Below are 24,670 nucleotides of genomic sequence, written 5' to 3' on the forward strand. Positions count from 1 at the left end.
GTTCTCATTATAAAGTAGAGATGATAATAGCAACTACTGATATTCATAGGATTATTAGGAAGATTAAAGATATGACACACTGTTAAGCAGTTAGAACAGTGTTCCACACATTTTAATGCTAGTTTTAAATTGACTACTATATATCTGTCTCACACCTTCCATTGCTAAATTACAACTAAGGATTATTTGCCTGTATATGTAAATATATATGCACATGTACCTTTATAGATTTTGCTTATAATATATAACATTAGTAGAATAGTTGTTTGAGATGACACCTTTGAAAGCCATTTAATATCTGAATTTTCAGTTAACATGAAACTTTATTTTTAATGAAATTAACTAAAAATATTCCCAAATACCTGAAACTACAGAAATGTTCACCAAAAATGTCATTCAAACATAATTGAAATATAATATCAAAGTTAACAGTGTCTTAGCAACATAATCCCCAAAGCAAGTGAAATTTTAAAAGTTAAAGTGACAGCCAGTACAATCTCATTTGATTATAATAATGTGACCATTAATTACTCTTAAATTGTTTCTATGCAACAACACATTAAATTAAAAGTTTAAAAGTCCAAACAACAACTTAGGTATTTTGCCTAATAAAAATCAAACATTCATAGATTTTTAAACATTAAGCTTAGTAGGTTTAGAAATCAATTACATCTATATGTCTAAATTAAAACCAAGTATCTGAAAGTTCTGTTTCAGCTTATGTGGTTTGTAAAATTAAAATAATAAACTTACTGTGGGAGATGTAAAATTGCTTCTGGGACACATGTGAATCTGTTTTGAGATAATTTTAGGCTTGTGATAGAAGAAGGTAAAAAAGGCATAGCAGCTAAGAGAAAATAAAGGTGAGTTAATGGACATTTTAATCACTTTAACTAGATTTCTACCAGATTCCACACTAAGACAGCTATCAGTGATCTGACATGTAATTTAATTTCTATTCTTACTCTGATAATAAAAAGTTCTACTTTTAAAATTAGTTAATACTACCACAAAATATTAAAATAATACACCATAATTATAAGAATCTTCTAACTTGAAAGCTCTATAAGTGTCTAAATATAAACTCTTCTAACGTCTGCACAAAGGAAAAATCATTAGAATATTCATTTCAAAGTATGTGTGATATTATGTGACATATACTATGCGTGCGTGCAGCGTGCTAAGTAGCTTCCGTCGTGTCCTACTCTTTGCAATCCTATGGACTATAGTTGGCTAGGCTCCTGTGTCCATGGGATTCCTCAGGCAAAAATGATGGAGTGGGTTGCCATGCCCTTCTCCAGGGAATCTTCCCAACCCAGATATCGAACCCATGTCTCTTATGTCTCCTGCATTGGCAGGTGGGTTCTTACCACTAGCACCACCTAGGAAGCCCTATATATATTATATGTTAATTCAAACTACTGAAGTAAGTTTAAAAAACCATTTTGGAATATTTTACTAATCTGCAGCATGATATAAAAATTCTCTTTAACACCGTCTTGTAAAGAATATTCTATGGAATAATTATGAAAATGAAATTGAAAGTGAGAGTTGCTCAGTTGTGTCTAACTCTTTGCGACCCCATGAAATGCAGCCTGCCAGGCTCCTCTGTCCATGGCATTTTCCAGGCAAGAATACTGGAATGAGTTGCCATTCCTTTCTTCAGCATATCTTCCTGACCCAGGAATCGAACCCAGGTCTCCTGCATCGCAGGCATATTCTTTACCATCTGAGCCACCAGCAAAGTCCATTAAATAATTATGGATGTTACTTAATAAAAGCATTCTTTGATCATATGATCTTCAGAGAATGGGGAAACATTAGGCCAAATAAAGTGAAATATCTCAAAGCTGTCAACACCCAGGTCTCCTGCCTTACAGGCAGACTCTTTATTGTCTGAGCCACCAGGGAAGTCACACCAAAGCTGTCAACATTTTAATGTATTTTATGAATTTCCAAAAGGGAAATACAGTATTAAAACAAGGTACCTCCAAGGAATAAAATTCTATGGAACATAATTTTGGAAACTAAATTAATCATACTGCCTGTTTTGTTATCTGTAAAAGTGCACCTAACTCAGATGAAGCCTGAGATTGTTTAGCGATCTGAAAATCTGTGGTTCTGTGAAAGTGGTTTGAGAAATTATTTCTTAGCATTTTCAAGGTTAATAATATGGGTTATCCTTTATCAAGAAAATCTTCAAGGGTCAAAATGTTCCAGGACATTACTAGAAGCTGTCTTCCTAACAAGCAGAAAGTTACATGCTATATCTTACCTATTTCCCAAAAGTATTTGTAGCAAAATAAATTAGTATAATAGATGTAATTCTCCATTTAGGAATTAAGAGTCTTTGGGTTCAGAGATTCTTGAGCTTTCTCATTCTATATGAGAAAGACTCATAAAATCAAAGAACTGAAACTTCATTTCACGGAGGAATTTTTAATGGTTAGAGTTCCACTGAGGTTATCACATCCATAGGGTGTTTTTCCAAATATAAGGCCATTTCTACAACTATTAAATTTGTGTCCTGCAAAGAAAGCAGATTCCTGAAACAACTAATTAATTAATTCTATGTTCCTGAACATTTCACACAAAAATCTCAGTACTTCAATTTCCTCAATTAGTCAAGCAGAGATCATACTTGTTCCACCCTATAGGATTTTTGTGAGATTCAGCTGAGATGACATATTGACCATAGGCTAGCCTCAGGGTCCCTCAGATGCTCTTTTTTCTAGATCTAATTAAATGCAACAAACACAGACACTTCCCTATCTCCACAGTGTAGATCGGATCCCCTTGAGGTACCCTCGTAGCATCTTGAAACTTATCATCATAGCACTTAGTGCAATATAAAATTACATTCATTTATTCCATCATTACTTACTGTCTGTCTTCTGAACTTAACTACATGTTCCTTAAGGACAGAGTCTGAATTGCTTTGCTCATTAGTGAGTGAATAATTCTATACCCAGTTTCAGGCTCATGGTAAGAACATGGTCAATATTCAAGAGGGTGAAAGGAAGGGAAAGAGAAGGAAAGTAATTTTACATAAATTAATATGGATTTCATTGTTAGTAGTTTCTCGAAAATATATAAAAATAAAATATTTTAAAGTAAGTAGTCAAACTATATTCTGCTATTTAATAAAATTAAAAATTATTTTACCAAGTCAGGTATAGAATAGGCATTTGGGTGGCAAAGTATGTATGGCCTCCATTAAGGAAGCTAAAATAGGGGGAATGTTCCCATTTGTTACCATAAAAGTATTTTGTTCCTCAATGTTAGAATTTGCAGACAGGCTAAAGTGAATATAAATCTCTGCTGTCTCACATGCTAAGAGAACATAGAGTATTCCAGGATTTTTAACAAAAGTGAAAATCATATAGTCCGTGATTATAATATTTTGAACAGAGCAAAAGCTCAATGAATACATATTAAACTAACTAATTTGAAAACTTCTAAATGATTAATTTGATTCCTAAAAAATAATAATAGCACATATACTCCAGAAAACTGATGAACAAATTTCAGTAGGAAACCCAGTATTTCTGCTTCAACCATCTCAGCCAGCCATACTGAAATTTTAGTATAATCACAGAACCATAGATTAATGACTACTTGTACTCCAAGATACTGCAGTCTTGGGTTTCCCTGGTGGCTCAGGGGGAAAGAATCTGCTTGCAGTGCAGGAGACTGGGTTCGATCCCTAGGTTGGGAAGATCCCCCTCAGTTGAAGAGGGAATGTCAACCCACTCCAGTATTTTTGCCTAGAGAATCCCTTGGACAGAGGAGCCCAGCAGGCTACAGTCCATGGGGTCACAAAGAGTTGGACACAACTGAGTGACTAGCACTTTTCATAAGATATTGACATTTGAGTCTATGACAATAGCAGCATGTTAAATACCATAATATAATTTTTAATATTTTAGAATTAAAAAACTAGACCAATTTTTAGAGCAGCTTTAGGTTTACAGAAAAAATGAGAGGAAAATACAAAGTTCTCCCATATTCACCTTTTCCCCTCACCACCACCAGCCCAAATGCATACATCTTTTCCCCATTATGAACACCTAGAACAGAATGTGCTGTGTGCTTAGCTGCTCAGTCGTGTCCAACTCTTTGCAACCCCATGGACTGTAGCCCACCAGAATCCTCTGCCCATGGGGATTTTCCAGGCAGGAATACTACAGTGGGTTGCCATGCCCTCCTCCAGGAAATCTTCCCAACCCAGGGATTGAGCCCAGGTCTCCCACATTGCAGGCAGATTCTTTACCATCTGAGCCACCAGGGAAGCCCTAGAGTAGAATAGTTTGGTATATTTGTTATAACTGATGGGTCAATATTATTAAGTAAAGTCCACAGTTTACAACAGAGTTTACTCTTCATTTACAATAGAGTTTACTCTTTGACAGGACTTCCCTGGTAGCTGAGCTGGTAAAGAATCCACCTGCAATGTAGGACACTCCGGTTCAATTCCTGAGTAGGGAAGACTCCCCTGAAGAAGGGATAGCCCATCCACTCAAGTATTCTTGGGTTACCCTGGTGGCTCCTCCACAAAGCAGGAGACCTGGGTTCAATCCCTTGGTTGGGAGGAGCCCCTGGAGAAGGGAACAGCTACCCACTCCAGTATTCTTGCCTGGAGAAGTCTATGGACAGCCAACACTTTCTCCCTCACTCCAAGATCCTGAAAATTTCTGGTTGTTAGCTTTGCCTTTCCCAAAATATCATACAGCTAAAATTATACAGTGTGTAATCTTTTCAGATTGGCTTCTTTAACTTAGCAATATGTATTTAAGTTCCCTCCACATTTCACGGCTTGACAGCTCATTTCTTTTTATCAGCAACCCACAAAATTTATATTTAAAACTCTAGCATAATATTTAACTGAAACACCACCTTTTAATCCCCACCTAAAATGTTCATACAGGTCTCATATGATTACTTTTATTTGTTTCATTTGACCCATATAACACGCAAAATGACTGGAAAAAGAAGTCTCATAAAAAGTACTTACCAAGAAAATTCATTTTGGCACTTAAAATCTCCAATTTAGGACAAGTCTCAAGGAAGTCCTCTGATAAAGATGAAATGTGGTTTTTACTAAGGTTTAAAATCTTCAGTTCCTTCAGGCTCAAAGGAGAACATATTTCTGATATTTTATTTCTAGTTATAAGAGACAAAGTGAGGATTAAATTGCATAAACTCACAGGCTTTGAAGAAAAACAGTCAACCATCTTCAAAAATAGCATCAAAGCACATTTATTAACTTTTAAATTAATTGTAAAAATTTAAGTCAACTGATAGAAGCTATATTATGAATTGCCTCATTTTTTTATCACTTTACCATGTAAAACTCATTACTATGGAAACAATGTCACTGTGTATCAACCTTATGAAACTTCAATGTGAGGCAACCCTTTTGTCTTCAATGAAGACATGCTTACCCTTCTAAAATGAGCTGTTCCAATTTCTCTATCACATCACCAATGTTCTCAGGAAGAGAAGATATCTGATTATATGACAAGTTAAACTGTTTCAAGGTCGGGCACTTCACAGCAGGGTCCAAAACTACTGAGGGTCCAATGTCATTTCGAGAGACATCAAGGCTAGCAATACAATTCATTTTCAACAAGTAAGTGGGAAACGATGTAAATTTATTACTATGCAGATCCAAATGTGTTAAACATTTCAGAGTCTGAAAAGACAAAATGTTTAAATAAACCATCTGAAAAACTTAAATCTAGCTAATGTTTCTGTCTTCCACATCTCTGGTAACTACAACCATTAGGACTTTTTCAAAAAATTGAAAATACAATCGACAAGATGATTTCAGGATACTCACTAGTCCTATCTGCTCTGCTATAAAATGGGTAAAGACAGGAAAAATATTAATAGGTGGACAGTCAAAAGCAGGCTCACAAAATAAAATTCAGCTTTTGTGGTAAATTATTCTTGCAATGAGTAAATGGAAGAATAATAGGCTCCACCAAATACTTGAACAAATGACTTAATGAATAAGCAGTACAACATAATCCTGGAAATATATTTTTCTCTAGCTTTTACATATTGCTTAACATTTTAATATAAGTAAGATATAAACATAAAGTAGTCATGTATATAATACATGTGTTATTTCATAAACCCTTCTTTCAAATGAAATATTTTGTTTTAAAAGTCTATTTTCTATTTTTAAGATATTATATATTTATTATATTACTAATAATTATATATTTGTTATATTTCTAATGTTTATACTCTATCATTTATTTATACCATTATATATTAATTATATACTTAGGCATCCTAAATATATTATAAATTATATTTAAATCTTATAAATTTGTACAATAAACAAATATGTTTAACAAACTATGCATAATATATGAATTTTAAATAATAAGGAAGCTATATGTTATATATAATATATATTATATACCATATTTACAGTATATATGATATATATTACATGCTATATATATAATTATAAGTATATACTATCTTATAATTATAAAATAATAATATATAATATAAAACATGTTATTTTATATATTATATGATTATATATTTTATAATTTATACAATACATATTATAATCATAAATTAGCATATAATATATAATGTATGAAATGTTATATAAATATAAACATTATTTGAATAATATATAAATGATGTTTATAATTATATATTTATATCATATATATTATATTTATGTGGTACAAATATTATATGTTTATGTATATTATGGACTTCTTAAGTGGCACTAATGGTAAAGAACCTGCTCCCAATGAAGCAGACATAACAGACATGGGTTCAATCCCTGCGTTAGGAAGATTCCCTGGAGGAGGGCAGGGCACCCCTCTCCAGTAATCTCACTTGGAGAATCCCAAGGACAGAAGAGGTCATAGTATTATATATAAGTATGTAATTATACACTTCAGTTCAGTTCAGTTCAGTCGCTCAGTCGTGTCAACTCTTTGCGACTCCATGAATTGCAGCACGCCAGGCCTCCCTGTCCATCACCAACTCCCGGAGTTCACTCAGACTCACGTCCATCGAGTCTGTGATGCCATCCAGCCATCTCATCCTCTGTCGTCCCCTTCTCCTCCTGCCGCCAATCCCTCCCAGCATCAGAGTCTTTTCCAATGAGTCAACTCTTCGCATGAGGTGGCCAAAGTACTGGAGCTTCAGCTTTAGCATTATTCCTTCCAAAGAAATCCCAGGGCTGATCTCCTTCAGAATGGATTGGTTGGATCTCCTTGCAGTCCAAGGGACTCTCAAGAGTCTTCTCCAACACCACAGTTCAAAAGCATCAATCCTCCGGCGCTCAGCCTTCCTCACAGTCCAACTCTCACATCCATACATGACCACAGGAAAAACCATAGCCTTGACTAGACAGACCTTAGTCAGCAAAGTAATGTCTCTGCTTTATGCTATCTAGGTTGGTCATAACTTTTCTTCCAAGGAGTAAGCGTCTTTTAATTTCATGGCTGCAGTCACCATCTGCAGTGATTTTGGAGCCCCAAAAAATAAAGTCTGACCCTGTTTCCACTGTTTCTCCATCTATTTCCCATGAAGTGATGCGACCAGATGCCATGATCTTCGTTTTCTGAATGTTGAGCTTTAATAAGTATATAATTTATATACATAAATACATAAATTTGTATTATAAAAATACATTTTAATATAAATAAGAGTTAACCATAGAGTAATCATGTAGTAATACATGTTTTATTTTATAACCTCCTCTTTCAAATTAATTTTCCATTTTGCTGTGATTCACACAGTCAAAGGTTTTAGTGTAGCCAATGAAGCAGAAGTAGATGTTTTCCTGGAATTCTCTTGCTTTTTCTATGATCCAGAGGATATTGGCAATTTGATCTCTGGCTCCTCTGCCTTTTCTAAATCAGGTTTGTACATCTGTAAGTTCCTGATTCATATACTGTTGAAGCCTAGCTTGGAGAATTTTGAGTATAACCTTGCTAGCATGTGCAATGAGTATAATTATGTGGTAGTTTGAACATTCTTTGGCATTGTCCTGCTTTGGGATTGGAATGAAAACACCTTTTCCAGTCCTGTGGCCACTGCTGAATTTTCCAAATGTGAGGGCATATTGAGTGCAGCACTTTAACAGCATCATCTTTTAGGATTTGAAATAGTTCAGCTGGAATTCTATCACCTCCACTAGCTTTGTTTGTACTGATTCTTCCTAAGGCCCATTTGACTTCACACTCCAGGATGTTTGGCTCTAGGTGAATGATCACACTATCATGCTTGTCCAGGTCATTAAGATCTTTTTTGTATAGACCTTCTGTGTATTCCTGCCACCTCTTCTTAATATCTTCTGCTTCTGTTAGGTCCATACCATTCTGTCCTTTATTGAGCCCATCTTTGCATGATTGTTTCCTTGGTATCTCTAATTTTCTTGAAGAGATCTTTAGTCTTTCCCATTCTGTTGTTTTCCTCTATTTTTTTGCATTGTTCATTGAGGAAGGCTTTCTTATCTCTCCCTGCTATTCTTTGGAACTCTGCATTCAGATGGGTATATCTTTTGTTTTCTCCTTTGCCTTTTCCTTCTCTTCTTTTCTCAGTTATTTGTAAGGCCTCCTCAGACAACCCTTTTGCCTTTTTGCATTTCTTCTTGGGGATGGCTTTGACCACTGCCCCCTGTACAATGTTATGAACCTCCATCCATAGTTCTTCAGGCACTCTGTCTATCAGATCTAATCCCTTGAATCTGTCTGTCACTTCCACTGTATAATCGTAAGGAATTTGATTTAGGTCATACATGAATGGTCTAGTGGTTTTCCTACTTTCTTCAATTTAAGTTTGAATTCTGCAATATGGAGTTCATGATCTGAGTTACAGTCAGCTCCAGGTCTTGTTTTGCTGACTACAGAATCTTTGAATGTCCTAATGTATAATATAAATATTATTTATAATATATAAATGGCATTTATAATTATTTATATTATATATTTATGTATAAATATATAATGCCATGTTCTCTTCATATTTTCTTTGTTTTAGCTGGGCTAAACTCTAGTTTTCCTTTACTGACTCTTTAGTAAATATTTACTGACAGTCAGCCAAGTGACAGTCATTAGTTTCTTCACAAATTACTTCAGTAATCATCTATACAGCCTCTACTGTACTTACTAGGCACTGAGGGCAGGCATGAACAGGTTGAAACAGTTTCTGTTCTGAAGGAGTTTATAACTTAGTGAGGACAATATACCTTAGATTCAAATTTATAGTGTGAGCATTGGAGAAAAAAGAGTGGGTGCCACAGAAATCCAACCTAGCCTGGAGACTAGATCTAAAATGAGCCCCTATAACTTGGAAGATTTAGTCAGGTAAAAGGAAGATAGAGAGGGGCCATATTTTAGACATCATGGTGGGGGTAGGGATCACATTTCTTTCTTCTCTCCCTTCAGATGCACAAACTTTAAGGGAAATATATCACTTAAATATATTTAAAAATCATACAATTCTGCTTTTAAAGTATCAAAATTATGGTAAATTTTATAAGTTAGAAAAAGGGGAAATGTACTTGCAACAAAATTAGTTTTTTAAAAACATATAATTCTTTATCAAACTTTGCAGTTCAACCCAACATTTCACTTAATAATTCAAAAGGCAATGTTATGATCATTTTAATTTATAAGCATATCTTTGAATTCTAATCTATAGTACGTAAAAATGATGAACAAAGTAAGTAGTCAGAGGACTACCCTATTGGCAGATTACTTTAAAATTTAATTGCTATAAAATAGGAATTTTGAGCTTAAAAATCAATTTTTAAGGTACATATAATATTAAGACTTGATTAATGCCTTGTGGATAGTTTAGCTGAGCCTCTTTGTTTTGCAGATAAGAAAATGAGGGCCTAGAGCAGTGGGAGTGATATGTTCTTATTGTCATACAGTTGGTAGCTGAACAAAGTCAGGACCATCAAACCACATCTAATTTAATTTAAACAGTTTAAGTTGTCTTACTAGAATAAAATAATTGAAGGCATAAACAACATGCAACCTTGCCAGACTTTAATACATACCATGAATCATTAGGACAGAACCTAGAATTCCTTTTTAATCAGATTTCCGTTCCCACTGTCTACCCGCAAAGATGCATCTGAAAGCCCACATGAACTAAGATACTTGTGCGACAACCAGAACAATGGAGGAGTTACTGTCCAATGACACAAAAGTAGAACCTTCTTTCTAAAGACTTAAGCGTACAACTTAGACACAAATGTAGATGTTCTTGAAATATCCTGAGAATTATAAGGATAAATTAAATTTACTTCACATAGTTGTTGTGGAAAACTTGTGAGTGCATTCTGGTGAAGCTCCAGCTTTTCAAGATGCTCCAGATGACCACTTATACAGGAGTTCTGGCTCAGGGCATCAACATCTCTTAGTTCATTTGCTGAAAGGTCTAACGATGTGATATATTCTCTCTCAGAAGGCAGGGAAGACATGCTCTCTGAATGCTTCATATGGGACTGGAATTTTGAGGCTCCTTTTGTCAAAAACAAACAATGGAGATATAAGTAAGTAATTTAACTCTCTACTCAGTAAATGCTTATTGATCATCTACCAGCATCAGTGCTTCAAGGCACTGGAATAGAGAACCAAACTATGAAACTTTTATTCCAGTGTCAGACATGAAAGTAAATAATAAATATTAAATCAGGTAGTTTAAGTAGTATAAAAAACAACAGACCTAGAGAAGAACATTAAGAGTGGCACTGGTGGAGGGTTTTATTTACATTTTAGGAAAACAGCAGGAAGGATAAAAAGTGTCTGGTATAACATCATAAAAGCTTAAATTTTAAATTTATAGATGTGTTCCTTGGTGGCTCAGACAGTGAAGCATCTGCCTACAATGCAGGAGACCCAGGTTCAATCCCTGGGTTGGGAAGATCTCCTAGAGAAGGCAACCCACTCTAGTATTCTCGCAAAGAGTGGTACACGACTGAGCGACTTCACTTCACTTCCACTTTCATTTTTCTACAGAATGATTTCCATGGAATCACTAGGTAAATAAAATTTGAGGTTATGTATGATGAAACTCATACCAAGAAAATCTGAATAATCAAAGGAAATTTATAAAGTGGAATATTCTGCTCAAAATATCTATTTACTTATGATTACTTTCAACTACTTACTGAGTGAATCATCTGATGAAAATATTTTTCTTTTTCTCTTTATTAAATCTTCATGATCAAAAATGGGTCCCTATTAAACAAATAAACATTTATAATAAAATTACCATCACTGTTTAGAGCAAAGAGAACATTTTCCTGGCTGATTTCTTTAGGAGTCACTATAAGAGCACTGGGCTTCTCTTGTGGCTCAGTTGATAAAGAATCCTCCTGCAGTGCAGGAGACCCTGGTTCAATCCCTGGGTCGGGAAGATCCCTTGGAGAAAGGAATGGCAACCCACTCTAATATTCTTGCCTGGGAAATCTCATGGACAGTGGAGCCAGACAGATTACAGTCCATAAGGGTTCAAGTCTCAAACACAATTTAGTGACTAAGCCACTACCACTGTAAGATTATTATTAATAGCTAAAGTACTCATGGAACCAAGCCACACCATAAGACACAGACCTAGTCTGTGCTCCACAGACATGATGCTCTACAAAGAAAAAAGAATATAACTATTTCAAAGTGTACAGAGCACATATATGCCCCAGACATGCTCAAAAGTCTACAAACATAAATTCAAAATAGCATATGCACGTATGTATGCACAGACACACACACACTATATATACATACATATGTATATAGTGGCTCAGCTGGTAAAGAATCTGCCTGCAATATGAGAGAGACATGGGTTCAATACCTGGGTTGGGAAGATCCCCTGGAAAAGAGAAAGGCTACCCACTCCACTATTCTGGCCTGGAGAATTCCATGGACTGTATAGTTTGTGGGGTCGCAAAGAGTTGGACAGGACTGAGCAACTTTCACTGTCATATACGTACAGAGAGAGCACTTTCACACATTAGGGAGTGTCTGTATCTAGCTTTGACACACAACTTCAGTTATCAAAATAATGTCAAACAAAATGTACAATATTTAAGTACAGTTTTTACAATATAACTTACCAATGAACTGGAATGTCTTTGCAAATTTGGTGAGCAACGCTGCAAGGCAGGATCTCGGTAAAATTCTCCTACGCTAATTGAATTTGATTTCTTTTTCACAAGAAATGAGCCTTCACTTCCTATTTTTAAACAATAACACAGAGGCAAGTAAAAAATGCTGACCTAATCATAAGATGCTAGCATCATAGTTCAATCACAAAACATTTTTAAGCACATTTTCATGAATGGATTTACCCAATTCCTTCTGTAACATCTTTAAAGTAGAAAAGATAAACTATGCTGGCTTTTCATTTTCAAATTCAACATTTTTTTCATCCACAACTATTTATTGAATGGCTGTCACAAGACTAGAAGCTGAGTAAGTGCAGGATAAAGATAAACAGGAAAAGTAACCCAGGCCTTAAGTGAGCTCACAGTATGGCAGGAAAAAGCCAAGAAAAAAAAAAAGTAGTATAGTTACAAGTGCTAAAATTAATACCTGGAAGCAGAGAAAGTTTATACATAAATCTGATCAGTGTTATTCTTTTTTGTTTCTCTGAATTTTTCTTAAAAAACTTTCAAATCTTGTTTTAAATATTGGAATCACACTTTAACACTCAGCAAGTTTAAGTACATTTTTATTTAATTACATATTGTGTAGTTTAATTCATGAAGTGACATTAAAATAAATACAATGAGTTTAGCTGGCAGTATTGTTTTGAGAGAGAGGTGAGAATTGCTTTTAAAATTATAGACTTTCAAGAAAATAAGGATCAAGGCTAAGTTATATTTTAAGGATAAATAATGTAGAGCTACTTTTGAGAACCATGCTATTTTAAATTCTACCACTCTTTATCTTTAAAGCATAAAAACTGTGTCAAAACAAATTGTAAAATTTACCTAACCAAAAATCAAGTCATTTTTGCAGTTGCATTTCTGATATTATCCTTTATTTAAAAACACTTAAAGAGAATTCTTCTTCCAGCCCTGATGATATAACAAACACTGAACTTAACCTCCCCACAACAAATAACTAGAAAATTGGCAATTTTTAAAAAAATAATTGGTTTCAGACATGGGCTTCCCAGTAGCTCAGTGGTAAAGAATCTGCCTGCCAAAGCAGGAGATGTGGGTTTGATCCCTGGGTTGGGAAGATCCCCTGAAGAAGGGAATGGCAACGTACTTCAGTATTATTGCCAGGGAAATCCCATGGACAAAGGAGCCTGGTGGGCTACAGTCCACGGGGTCACAAAAGAACAAGACACAACTTAGCTACTAAACAACAGGCTAACTTAGAAGTGCTCTAGAATCAGTTGGATGCCTAAGGTTCCTTGACCAAACTTCCTTCAGGCTTCCCAGGTGGTGCCTGCCAATGCAGGAGATGTAAAAGACACGGGTTCAAACGCCTGGAGTAGGAAATGGCAACCCATTCCAGTATTCTTGTCTGGAAAATTCCACGGACAGAGGAGCCTGGTGGGCTACAGTCCATGGGGTCACAGAGTCGGATACAACTGAGTGACTTACCACACACATACACACACATACATACACACACACACACACACACATACACACACACACACACAGAGATATTGGGCTGCAGCCAGCATAGGACTGTGTAATCCCTGAAAGAATGAAAACAAATTATGTGAACCTTTTAGGCACCCTAGCTTCCTGCCTGTAGGCAATTTAAGGGCTATGGGCAGTGAAAAGGAATTTAAATAAAGCCCAGTAGCTTTCTTGAGATGAGGAAATGGAGATCAGTGTTCATGGAGATTAACTTAGATGGGAGTTCTAGGGCAGACTCATGGACAGAAAGGAAAACAAATGAAGCAAAAACCTGATTCTTTGAAAAAGATCAGTAAAATTGATAACTTTTAAGTGAGACTGAAAAAGGGAAGAAAAGAAAGACAAAAACTATCAATGTCAAGAATTAAAGATCAGATATCACTAATGATCATATAAGCATTAACAGGATAAAAAGAGAATTATTATAAATATCATTAAACAAACTGGTAACATATAAAGAGGACAGATTTCTTGAAAGTTTCAAAGTATAAAAACTGACAAAAGAAATAATAGAAAATCAAAATAACTGTAAATTGATTACATTTATAATTAAAAATATTCCCCCTCTGCAACAAAAATATATTCTTAACATACAAGGCTTTACTAATGAATTCTACTAAACATTTAAGAATAAGACCTCTCCTGCAAAAAACCTTTCAGAAAACAGTGGAGTCAGGAGCAATTTTCAATTCATTTCAAGAAGTTAGCATTACTCTCATAGTTACAAGGAAACAAAAATACAGACCAATATCCTTCACAGATGCAATATCCTTAATGAAATTTTAGAAAATCAAATAATATTTTAAAAGAATAATACACCATAACCAAGTGAGATGTATCCCAGAAAAACATGTTTGGTTTAACATGAGAAAATCATGGTAATAAACTAAATAACAGAATACAGGGAGAAAATATGTCCATTGCAACAGATGCAGAAAAGCATTTTCTAGCACCCATTATGATAAAAAGTCTCAGCAAATTATTACTAGAAATGAGCTTCCTGAACTTGATGAAGAGTATCTATTAAAAAAAAAAAAAAACGATAACATCATACTTAATGATGAGACACTGAATGCCTTCCCTCTAAGTTTGGAAACCAGGGAACAATGCCTACACTTAGCACTTCTATTCAACATAATACTAAAGATTTTAGCCAGTGCAACAGGACATGGAAACATTTTAAAAGACAGATTAGAATGGAAGAAATAAATCTTTTTTAGCAAATGCCATTATTGTGAACATAGAAAAAAATCTATGCAGTCAACAAAAAGCTACTAGAACTCATGAATTTTGCAAGCCCATATAATACATTAATGTACGAAGAAATCAACCACATTTCTGTAAACCAGCAGTGAATGAATTATTGGAAATGAATTTAAAAACAATACTATTTACAATAGCATCAAAAAACATGTAATACAAAACACTGGAGGTAGAAATTTAAATACAAATAAACAGAAATAAATACTACATTTATATCTCAGAAGACTCATTAAAACATCAGTTCTCTCATTTATTTATAGATTTAATCTAAAGCAATTTTTATTGATGTTAATTCTGTATAATATTATTTATACATTAATTTTATATTAAATGTAGATTTAATTCTAATAAAAATCCCAGCATAAAATTAATTGATTCAAAATATAATATATGGAAATGCAAAAAAGAACTAGTATAATAAGAACAATTTTTAAAAAGAATACCACCAGAGAACTTATACTACCAGATTTCAAGACCTGCTATTAAGCTAAAGTAGTCAAGAGAGTATGGCTTTGGATAATGATCTAAATCAATTACACAGAATAAAGAATACATAAATAGAACAACATCTATATGGTCAATTAAATTAGACAAACATGCCATTAACTCAACAAGGAAATAAAGTATATACAACAAATTATGTTAAAACAACTGAATATCTATGTGGAAAAAATTAAATGTCAATTCTTCACTAACACTTTATACCAAAATTAACTTAAAATGGATTATAGACCTAAAGGTAAAAGCTAAGATTTTCATACTTCTATAAGAAAACACAGGAGAAAATATTCACAAATTTGAGATAGGACAAGATATCTTAAATGATATAAAAATAACACAAATCAAAAAAGAAAAAAAGTGAAACACTGCAGTTTTTAAAATTTAACAATTCTGCTCTTTGAAAAATATCAACAAAATAAAAAAGACAAGCTATAACTGATAGAAAATATTTATAGTTCATATATCTGTCAAAGGACTTCTGTTAAGAATATCTAAAGAACTCTTATAATAGCACAATAAGACAATAACACAACTAAAAATTAACAATGATCTGAACAGACACTTTGCAAAAAATATACATGAATGGTCAATAAGAACATGAAAAAAATCTTAATATCAGTAGTTTCCAGGGAAATGAAAATTAAGCCCAAATGTGCTAGGACTACACCCTCAGTAAAATGGCTAAAGTTAAAGTGACATACAATACTAAATGATACAGTAAATGATGAACATTTAGAGAAGCTAGAATTTTTGTATACTGTAATTTTGTATATTTGATGGGAGTATAATATGGTATAACCACTTCAGAAAACAGCCAGAGATAAATAGATATCCTATTTATATGAAAGTTGAGAAAATACTAATTTAGTATACTGTGACAGAAAGCAGACCAGCAGTAGGGGGCAGCTTTTTTGTGAAGAGGCATGTAAAGGGACTCTTTTGGATGACAGAAATGTTGCAGAACCTAACAGTGGTAATGATTACATGGGTATATAAATGAAAATATACACTTAAAATGTGTATATTTTACTGTATGCTAATTACATCTCAATAAAGTTAGTTTCTAAAAATACTTGAACTTGAGACATTAAATTTTTGCAATAATCCTTAGTTATCACCTTCTCAGATACGTTTATTCTATCACCCAAAGTTTTCAATCATACTAATTATACTATTTTAAAAAATCACCTCACCCCATTTTTACCAAACTGCATTATGTTAAATGTCAGCATTAATCACTGCCATTAATATCTTACCATGTCAATTTTTTATCTCGAGTTATTAAAATATTATTTTTAATTCTAATAAACATAAAAATATTTATAATATACTTCCTATTTGCAAGCACTCTCTCAGACACTTCACATACATTTTTTCCAAATTCCTATAAATAATCCTGGAAGGTTAGCAATACTACCTTTAATAAGGCTAACAGGTTTACACAAACCACAAAAGGTTCTAGGCAGTGATGGAATATGAAATCCAATTCAAGTCTGAGTCAGTGTTTTCACTGCAATAGCCACCATTCACTGATTTGGGGGAGTACAATAACACTTATAAGTGCAGAGATATATTTTCTTCATTGCCTCAACTAATGGTTAAGAAACAGAGCATTAAGTAGTGAATATAGTTTTCCTCAAGTTTGTCTAAATGAAGTAAATCAGGTTTTTGTCTCAATTTCTATGGTTCCATGCCAGAGTGTGTGTGTGTATATATATATTAGAGCATAAAGGGAACAATTGTTTTGAAATAATCACCTTCACTATCCAGGTCATCACTTTGACCAAACACACTGTCAACATAAGACTCGGGAATGAAGGTCCATTCATCAAATTTATCAACAATTTCTTCAGAAAAATTCCCACTGCTGCCTGAGCCAGCTCCTTCCTCCACAGAACTTTTCATCTGATATCTGAGCACCATCCTTGCCAGGGTGGATCCTATATCTAAAAATAAAGATATATCAACAACTTCTTAGAAATCAGTAATTACACAAATATAAACATATCAAAGTTCCTTATATAGTTTCATGCTGTTACGAGAAATTTTTATTCTTACTTTCAAGTCACTTGACAATCATAACTTCTATAAAGTAGCAGGTAATAAACTTAAATTTTGTTAAAGTCATAAAAATTTACACAAAGCTTTCATGTAGGTGACAAAACTGAGCCATTATAAAACTAACTTGACTCATGAAGGGGCCTGGACGTTGAAGCCTCACAGGCCTGTGTTCAAGTTACTTGCAAGTTGTACAGGCTGCCTGAGTGTCAGTGTCCTAATTGGGAAGTACACACAGCACAGGATTACAGAAAAAGTTAAAGAAAATGATGCACATAAAGTTTTTAGAATAACATTGAGGACACAGAAGATAATAAATGATATGCTTATTTTTATAAACTTTGAAAGTGATTCATTCTACTAAGAAATCTGATAAGATTTCAAAATTAACTTGCTGTTTTACTAAATTTTATATTAAGTGATATAATGAATAAACAAGTTGACACAGTTCTCATTGTCCTAAATATATCCTGGAAATTTTCTTCAAATATTACTCTTATAGCTCACATTACAACATGTGTACATAATTCAGCCAAGTACTACCTGGAAAATACTTTAAAGCTTTGAATTAAAAATGTTTTTTACTCAGACCAGCTGTCAAAAAATTTAAGGCTATACCCTGCAATACTAGGAAAGACTTGTCAGTACTTGAAAAATTTCATACAGAACCAAAAGAATACAGTGAATATAAATCTCCCTTCATATCTTCAAAGGGTCCTCAATTCCCTTCCATTAGAAAACAAAGATTAAAGTTAAGCAGGTTGTTGGCATGAGACTGGCTGAAGTGACAAAACATGGAATCTAATCATCTCGCATTAGTTCCCCAGAGAATCCATTTCTGGATTTTTTTTCTGGACATACTATTCTCATATTCAAAATTTATGGTTACAATATCCCAACTGTGTTTTCACCAATACTATTAATAATAATTAAAAAAGACACTATTCTCTGCTTTTGTTCCCCTTAAGAATACATTCTATCTCGGGACATTTGGATTTGCAAGGTGCTTTTCTCTCAGTGATTGCAAAGCATTACACTGTACGAATATATCAATTTATTATTAATTTGAATAGTTTCTTTGGGAAATATTTAGATTTTTTCCATAATTTTTGTCATTATGAACAATATTTAATGTGTATCCTTGAACATAATTTTTTGTGCACATTAAGAATGCTGTATCAGGGATTTTTATCACTACATTATTTGATTTTTAAAAAGTACATTTGTTGTTGTCCAGTCACTCAGTCATGTCCCTCTCTTTGCAACTCCATGGACTGCAGCAGGCCAGGCTTCCCTGTCCTTCACCATCTCACGGACCTTGCTCAAATTCCTGTCCATTGAGTCAGTGATGCCATTCAACCATCTCGTCCTCTGTCGTCCCCTTCTCCTGCCCAGTCTTTCACAGCAACGGGGGCTTTTCTAATGAGTCACCTTTTCACTCCAGGTGGGCAAAGTATTGGATCTTCATAATCAGTCCTTCCAGTGAATGTTCAAGACTGATTTCCTTTAGGATTGACTGGTTTGATCTCCTTGCACTCAAGAGTGTTCTCCAACAACACAGTTTAAGAGCATCAATTCTTTGATACTCAGCCTTCTTTATGGTCCAAATCTCACATCCATACATGACTACTGGAAAAACCATAGCTTTGACTAACAGACTTCTGTTGGAAAGTAATGTCTCTGCCTCTTATTTAATATTCTGCCTAGCTTTATCACAGCTTTTCTTCCAAGGAGCAAGTGTCTTTTAATTTCGTGGTTGCAATCACCATATGCAGTGATCTTGGAGCCCAAGAAAATAAAGTCTGTCACTGTTTCCACTGTTTTGCCATTTTTTGCCATGAAGTGATGGAACTGGATGCCATGATCTTTGTATTCTGAATGCTGAGTCCTAAGCCAGCTTTTTCACTCTCCTTTTTCACCTTCATCAAGAGGCTCTTTAGTTTCTCTTTGCTTTCTGCCATAAAGGTAGTGTCATCTCTGTATCTAAGGGTATGGATATTTCTTCTGGCAATCTTGATTCCAGCATGTGCTTCAACAAGCCTGGAATTTCACATGGTGTACTCTGCATATAAGTTAAATAAGCAGGGTGACAATATACAGCCTTGACATACTCCTTTTCCAACTTGGAACCAGTCCATTGTTCCATTTCCACTTCTAACCATTGCTTCTTCACCTGAATACAGATTTCCAGTAGGCAGGTAAGGTGGTCTGGTATTCCCTTGTCTTGAAGAATTTTCCACAGTTTGTTGTCATCCACACAGTCAAAGGCGTTCATGTATTCAATGATGCAGAAGTAGATGATTTTCTGCAATTCTCTTGCATTTTTATGATCCAATGGATGCTGGCAGTTTGATCTCTGGTGCCTCTGCCTTTTCTAAATCCATATTGAACATCTGGAAGTTCTCCGTTCATGTACTTTTGAAGTCTAGCTTGGAGAATTTCACCTGCTACATTGCTAGCAGGTGAAATGAGTGCAATTGCGTGGTAGTTGGAACATTCTTTAGCATTGTCCTTCTTTGGGATTGGAAAGAAAACTGACCTTTTTCAGTCCTGTGGCCACTGCTGAGTTTTCCAAACTTGATGGCATATTGAGTGAAGCACTTTCACAACATCATCTTTTAGGATTTGAAATAGTTCAGCGGGAATTCCATCACCTCCACTAGTTTTGTTCATAGTGATGCTTCTTAAGGCCCACTTAACTTCACACTCCAAGATGTCTGGCTCTAGGTGAGTGATCACACCAATGTGGTTATCTGGGTCATTGAGTTTTTTTTTTTTTTTTCTAGTTTTCCTGTGTATTCTTGCCACCTCTTCTTAATATCTTCTGCTTCTGTAGGTCAATACCATTTCCATCCTTTTTCGAGCCCATCTTTGCATGACATGTTCCCTTGGTATCTCTAATTTTCTTGAAGAGATCTCTAGTCTTTCCCATTCTGTTGTTTTCCTCTATTTCTTCGCACTGATCATGGAGGAAGGCTTTCCTATTTTTTTTTGTTAGTCTTTGGAACTCTGCATTCACATGGATATATCTTTCCTTGTCTCCCTTGCCTTTCACTTCTCTTCTTTTCACAGCTATTTGTAAGGTCTCCTCAGATAATCATTGTTGTATTTCTTTTTCTTGAGGATAGTTTTGATCACTACCTCCTGTAAAATGGTACAAATCTGTGCATATTTCTTCAGGCACTCTGTTTATCAGATCTTATCCTTTGAATCTGTTTGTCACTTCCACTGTATAACTGTAAGGTATTTGATCTAGGTCATATCTGAATAACCTAGTGGTTTCCCCACTTTCTTCAATTTAGGTTCAAGTTTGGCAATAAGGAGTTCAAGATCTGACCCACAGTCAGTTCCCAGTCTTGTTTTTCCTGATTATATAGAGCTTCTCCACCTTTGGCTGCAAAGAGTATTATCAATCGGATTTCAGTATTGACCATCTGGTGATGTCCATGTGTAAAATCATCTCTTGCGTTGTTGAAAGAGGAGTCTGCTATGACCCATATGTTCTCTTGGAAAGCTTCTGTTAGCCTTTGCCCTGCTTCATTTTGTACTACAACGCTAAACTCGCCTGTTACTACAGGTATCTCTTGATTTCCTACTTTTGCATCCCATTCCCCTATGATGAAAAGGACATCTTTTTTTGGTTTTAGCTCTAGAAGGTCTTGTAGGTTTTCATAGAACCATTCAACTTTAGCTTCTTCTGCATTGGTGTTTGGGGCATAGACTTGGATTACTGTGATACTGAATGGTTTGCTGTGATTACTGTGATTACTGTGCTACTGAATGGTTTGGACAGCAAGGAGATCCAACCAGCCCATCCTAAAGGAAATCACTCCTGAATATTCATTGGAAGGACTGATGCTGAAGCTGAAGCTCCAATACTTTGGCCACCTGATGTGTAAAACTGACTCGCTGGAAAGGACCCTGATTTGGGGAAAGATTGAAGGTGGGAAGAAAAGGGGACGAGAGAGGATGAGATGGTTGATGGCATCGTTGACACAATGGACATAAGTGTGAGTAAACTCCGGGAGTTGGTGATGGACAGGGAGGCCTGGCATGCTACAGTCCATGGGGTAGCAAAGAGTCAGGCACTACTGAGCAACTGGACTGAAACTGAATGATTTGCCTTGGAAATGAACAGAGATCATTCTGTCATTTTTGAAACTGCACCCAAGTACTGCATTTTGGACTTTCATTGACTTTGAGGGCTACTCTAGGGATTCTTGCCCACAGTAGTAGGTATAATGGTTATCTGAATTAAATTCACCCATTCCGGTCCATTTTAGTTCACTGATTCCTAAAATGTCAATTAAAAAAAATTACATGTACTTTATTAAAGTACCTGGATGTACATTTAAAATATTAATATTGTTCAGTCACTAGGTCATGTCACTTTTTGTGACCCCTTGAATTGCAGCATGCCACACTTCCCTGTCCTTCACTGTGTCCTAAGTCTGTGATGTCACCCCCTCCATCCATGGAATTCTCCAGGCAAGAATACTGGAGTAGGTAACCATTTTCCTCTCCAGGGACTAAATTCAGGACTCTAACTTGGGTCTTCTGTATTGCAGGTGGATTTTTTACCATCTGAGCCACCAGGGAAGCCCCATAACACTAACAGATATTGCCAAAGTTTCCTTACAAAAGGACAATTTGAATTTATATCAATAATGTGTGACATTCCTGTTTCCACTTATGCTTATCAACATAATTTATAACCAAATTTTTCTATTTGAAATGCACTAGTATAGATACTAATGATAACTCACAACTTACTACATACAAGACCTATATTAACTAGAAAACACATCCTTAAGTAAAATGCAAAATATACTAACTTGAAAACACAAAATACATATGTATATTTCTACACATATATTTTAATTCATATGCAAGTCCATGGAAAAAAAATAATCTACATTGATTACCTATAGGTAAAACAGTAAGTTACTGTTATTTTCTTCCTTATGTTATTTAAGTTTTTCTATTTTTAAAGGCACATAGATTATTTTATAATAAAAACTAAAATACTTAACAAAGAAAGGTAACCTCACAGAAAGATCTCAGTTATGATTTATCTTTATAAAATATGGATTTGCTGGGTCATAAGGAACTTAAATATAATGTCAATTTCAAGCATTTCATGATCAAAAAAAAGAAAAAGCTAAGCCTTCACAATATTTTTGCCTTATGTTGTACCAAATGGAATGAAAACTAAAGGATTAGTGATTTTTAAAAATACTACTAAAATTAATCCTTCTATAAAAGTTTCTTGGAAATCCTTACTTGTCTCTTTTCTTAAATAAGATGTCTTATCTGGAAATAAAGGACCAAGCCAGGAAGGGTCAATTTTTCCCATACAAAATCCTCCAAGACAGATGCTACTATTGGCCAGATCCAGGGCAAGCCTCCTCAAGAGTAAGCTGATTATTTGGCTGTTGCCTTTCCCAATGCTGATTGTCAGAGCTTTCCGAACATCCTGCTCACGAGATCCACTATTCAGTAGCAATTCTACCAGTTTGGGACTGCTTGCTTTCTCACATACCTATCAAAGAAAAAGAGAAGGTAAGCATATATATATTTTTAAAAATCATTTTTCCTTTATAATACTGGTAATCAAACTTGGTGTGACTTTCCCCTACATCTTTAAATTTTCAGTTCAGTTGCTCAGTTGTGTCTGACTCTTAGCAACCCCACTGACGTCAGGCTTCCCTGTACGTCACCAACTCCCAGAGCTTGCTCAGACTCATGTACATTGAGCTGGTGTTGCCATCCAACCATCTCATCCTGTCAACCCCTTCTCCACTGTCTACAATTTTTCACAGCATCAAGGTCTTTTCCAATGAATCAGTTCTTCTCTCAGGTAGCCAGAGTATTGGAGCTTCAGCATCACTCCTTCCAGTGAATATTCAGGACTGATTTCCTTTAGGATTGACTAGTTTGATCTCCATGCTGTCCAAGGGTCTCTCAAGAATCTTCTCCAACATTACAGATCAAAAGCAGCAATTCTTCAGCACTCAGCTTTCTTTATGGTACAACTCTCACATCCATACATGACTACTGGAAAGACCATAGCTTTGACTATATGGACCTTTGTCGGCAAAGTAATGTCTCTGCTTTTTAATATGCTGTCTATGTTGGTCACAGCTTTTCTTCCAAGGAGCAAGCATCTTTTAATTTCATGGCTGTAATCACCATACGCGGTGATCTTGGAGCCCAAGAAAAGAAAGTCTGTCACTGTTTCCATTGTTTCCCCATCTGTTTGCCATGAAGTGGTGAGATTGGATACCATGATCTAGTTTTTTGAAAGTTGACTTTTACATTGGCTTTTTCACTCTCCTTTTTCACTTTCATCAAGAGGCTCTATCGTTCTTCAATTTCTGGTCTTTAAATTTAGAATCAAACAAAATAAGGCAAAACTCATTCTTGAAGTAAAATTAGGAAAATAAAGTAGGATTAGCACCATAACTATCAGAGCAGCATAAATTAAATCTGCCATGTGAGAGCCCGTCACCATGAAGAAGACAACATGTTATGAAGTAAAACTCATAGGCTTGAAGTCAAAATACCTGAGGCTCCATCAATTTGCACATTTCTCACACTTTCTGGACTTGTTTGCTTATTGGATGATATCTGGGAAACTGATACCTTAACATAGCAAATGCTACTTCATTTACTTGGCAAATGCCTTCCCTTCATTTGTGATATAGAATAACTAAGTGTGCATATAAATATTAAATTCACCAATGTCACATGCAAAGGACAGTCATCATTCACCGGATTTCCAGGACAAGAATTTGAATTTCTACAAAGATATATGTTGTCTCTCAGTTTTCTACCTTACCCTGAAAGTTATGTTTTCAAAGCACGTCCTCAAAGTGGGTTAACATGGTAACTGCTACAAAAACTAGAGTGACCACAGTAAGCAGAGAAAAGCCTTAGCAACCTGCAGCATAGCACACTGGCCCAACCCCAGCTAAAGCTTCTGAAAGGCAATGGAATCTAACGTTATTAACTACAAGAATGAAATTATAAGTAATAAAATTATGATGTCAGATACTGTGCTACCTTCTATAAACACATGATCTCCAATTATTTTTTAAAAGCCCTATGCCATAAAAAGTATTACTCCCATTTTATAGATGAATATTTAGGAAAAATATGTGGTCTGTCCAAAATCTTAGAGCT

General features: G+C 34.9%; 1 protein-coding gene across 4 annotated transcripts in view; it reads right to left on the minus strand.

Moving 5' to 3' along the window:
• LRRK2 (leucine rich repeat kinase 2) overlaps positions 1-24,670 on the minus strand; it is a 213,335-nt gene that overhangs the window by 117,169 nt on the left and 71,496 nt on the right. For all 4 annotated transcript variants that reach the window (XM_042246875.1, XM_027967445.2, XM_042246876.2 and 1 more), the window contains 8 exons: positions 22,769-23,027; positions 17,185-17,373; positions 12,116-12,234; positions 11,171-11,240; positions 10,304-10,521; positions 5,445-5,695; positions 5,015-5,163; positions 754-847 (listed from right to left, as the gene is read on the minus strand). In XM_042246875.1, coding sequence (XP_042102809.1) covers positions 754-847; positions 5,015-5,163; positions 5,445-5,695; positions 10,304-10,521; positions 11,171-11,240; positions 12,116-12,234; positions 17,185-17,373; positions 22,769-23,027 — 1,349 coding nt within the window. The remainder of the gene's footprint in view (positions 1-753; positions 848-5,014; positions 5,164-5,444; positions 5,696-10,303; positions 10,522-11,170; positions 11,241-12,115; positions 12,235-17,184; positions 17,374-22,768; positions 23,028-24,670) is intronic.

The sequence above is a fragment of the Ovis aries genome, chromosome 3 (assembly GCF_016772045.2).
Source record: "Ovis aries strain OAR_USU_Benz2616 breed Rambouillet chromosome 3, ARS-UI_Ramb_v3.0, whole genome shotgun sequence".
Lineage (NCBI taxonomy): Eukaryota > Metazoa > Chordata > Mammalia > Artiodactyla > Bovidae > Ovis > Ovis aries.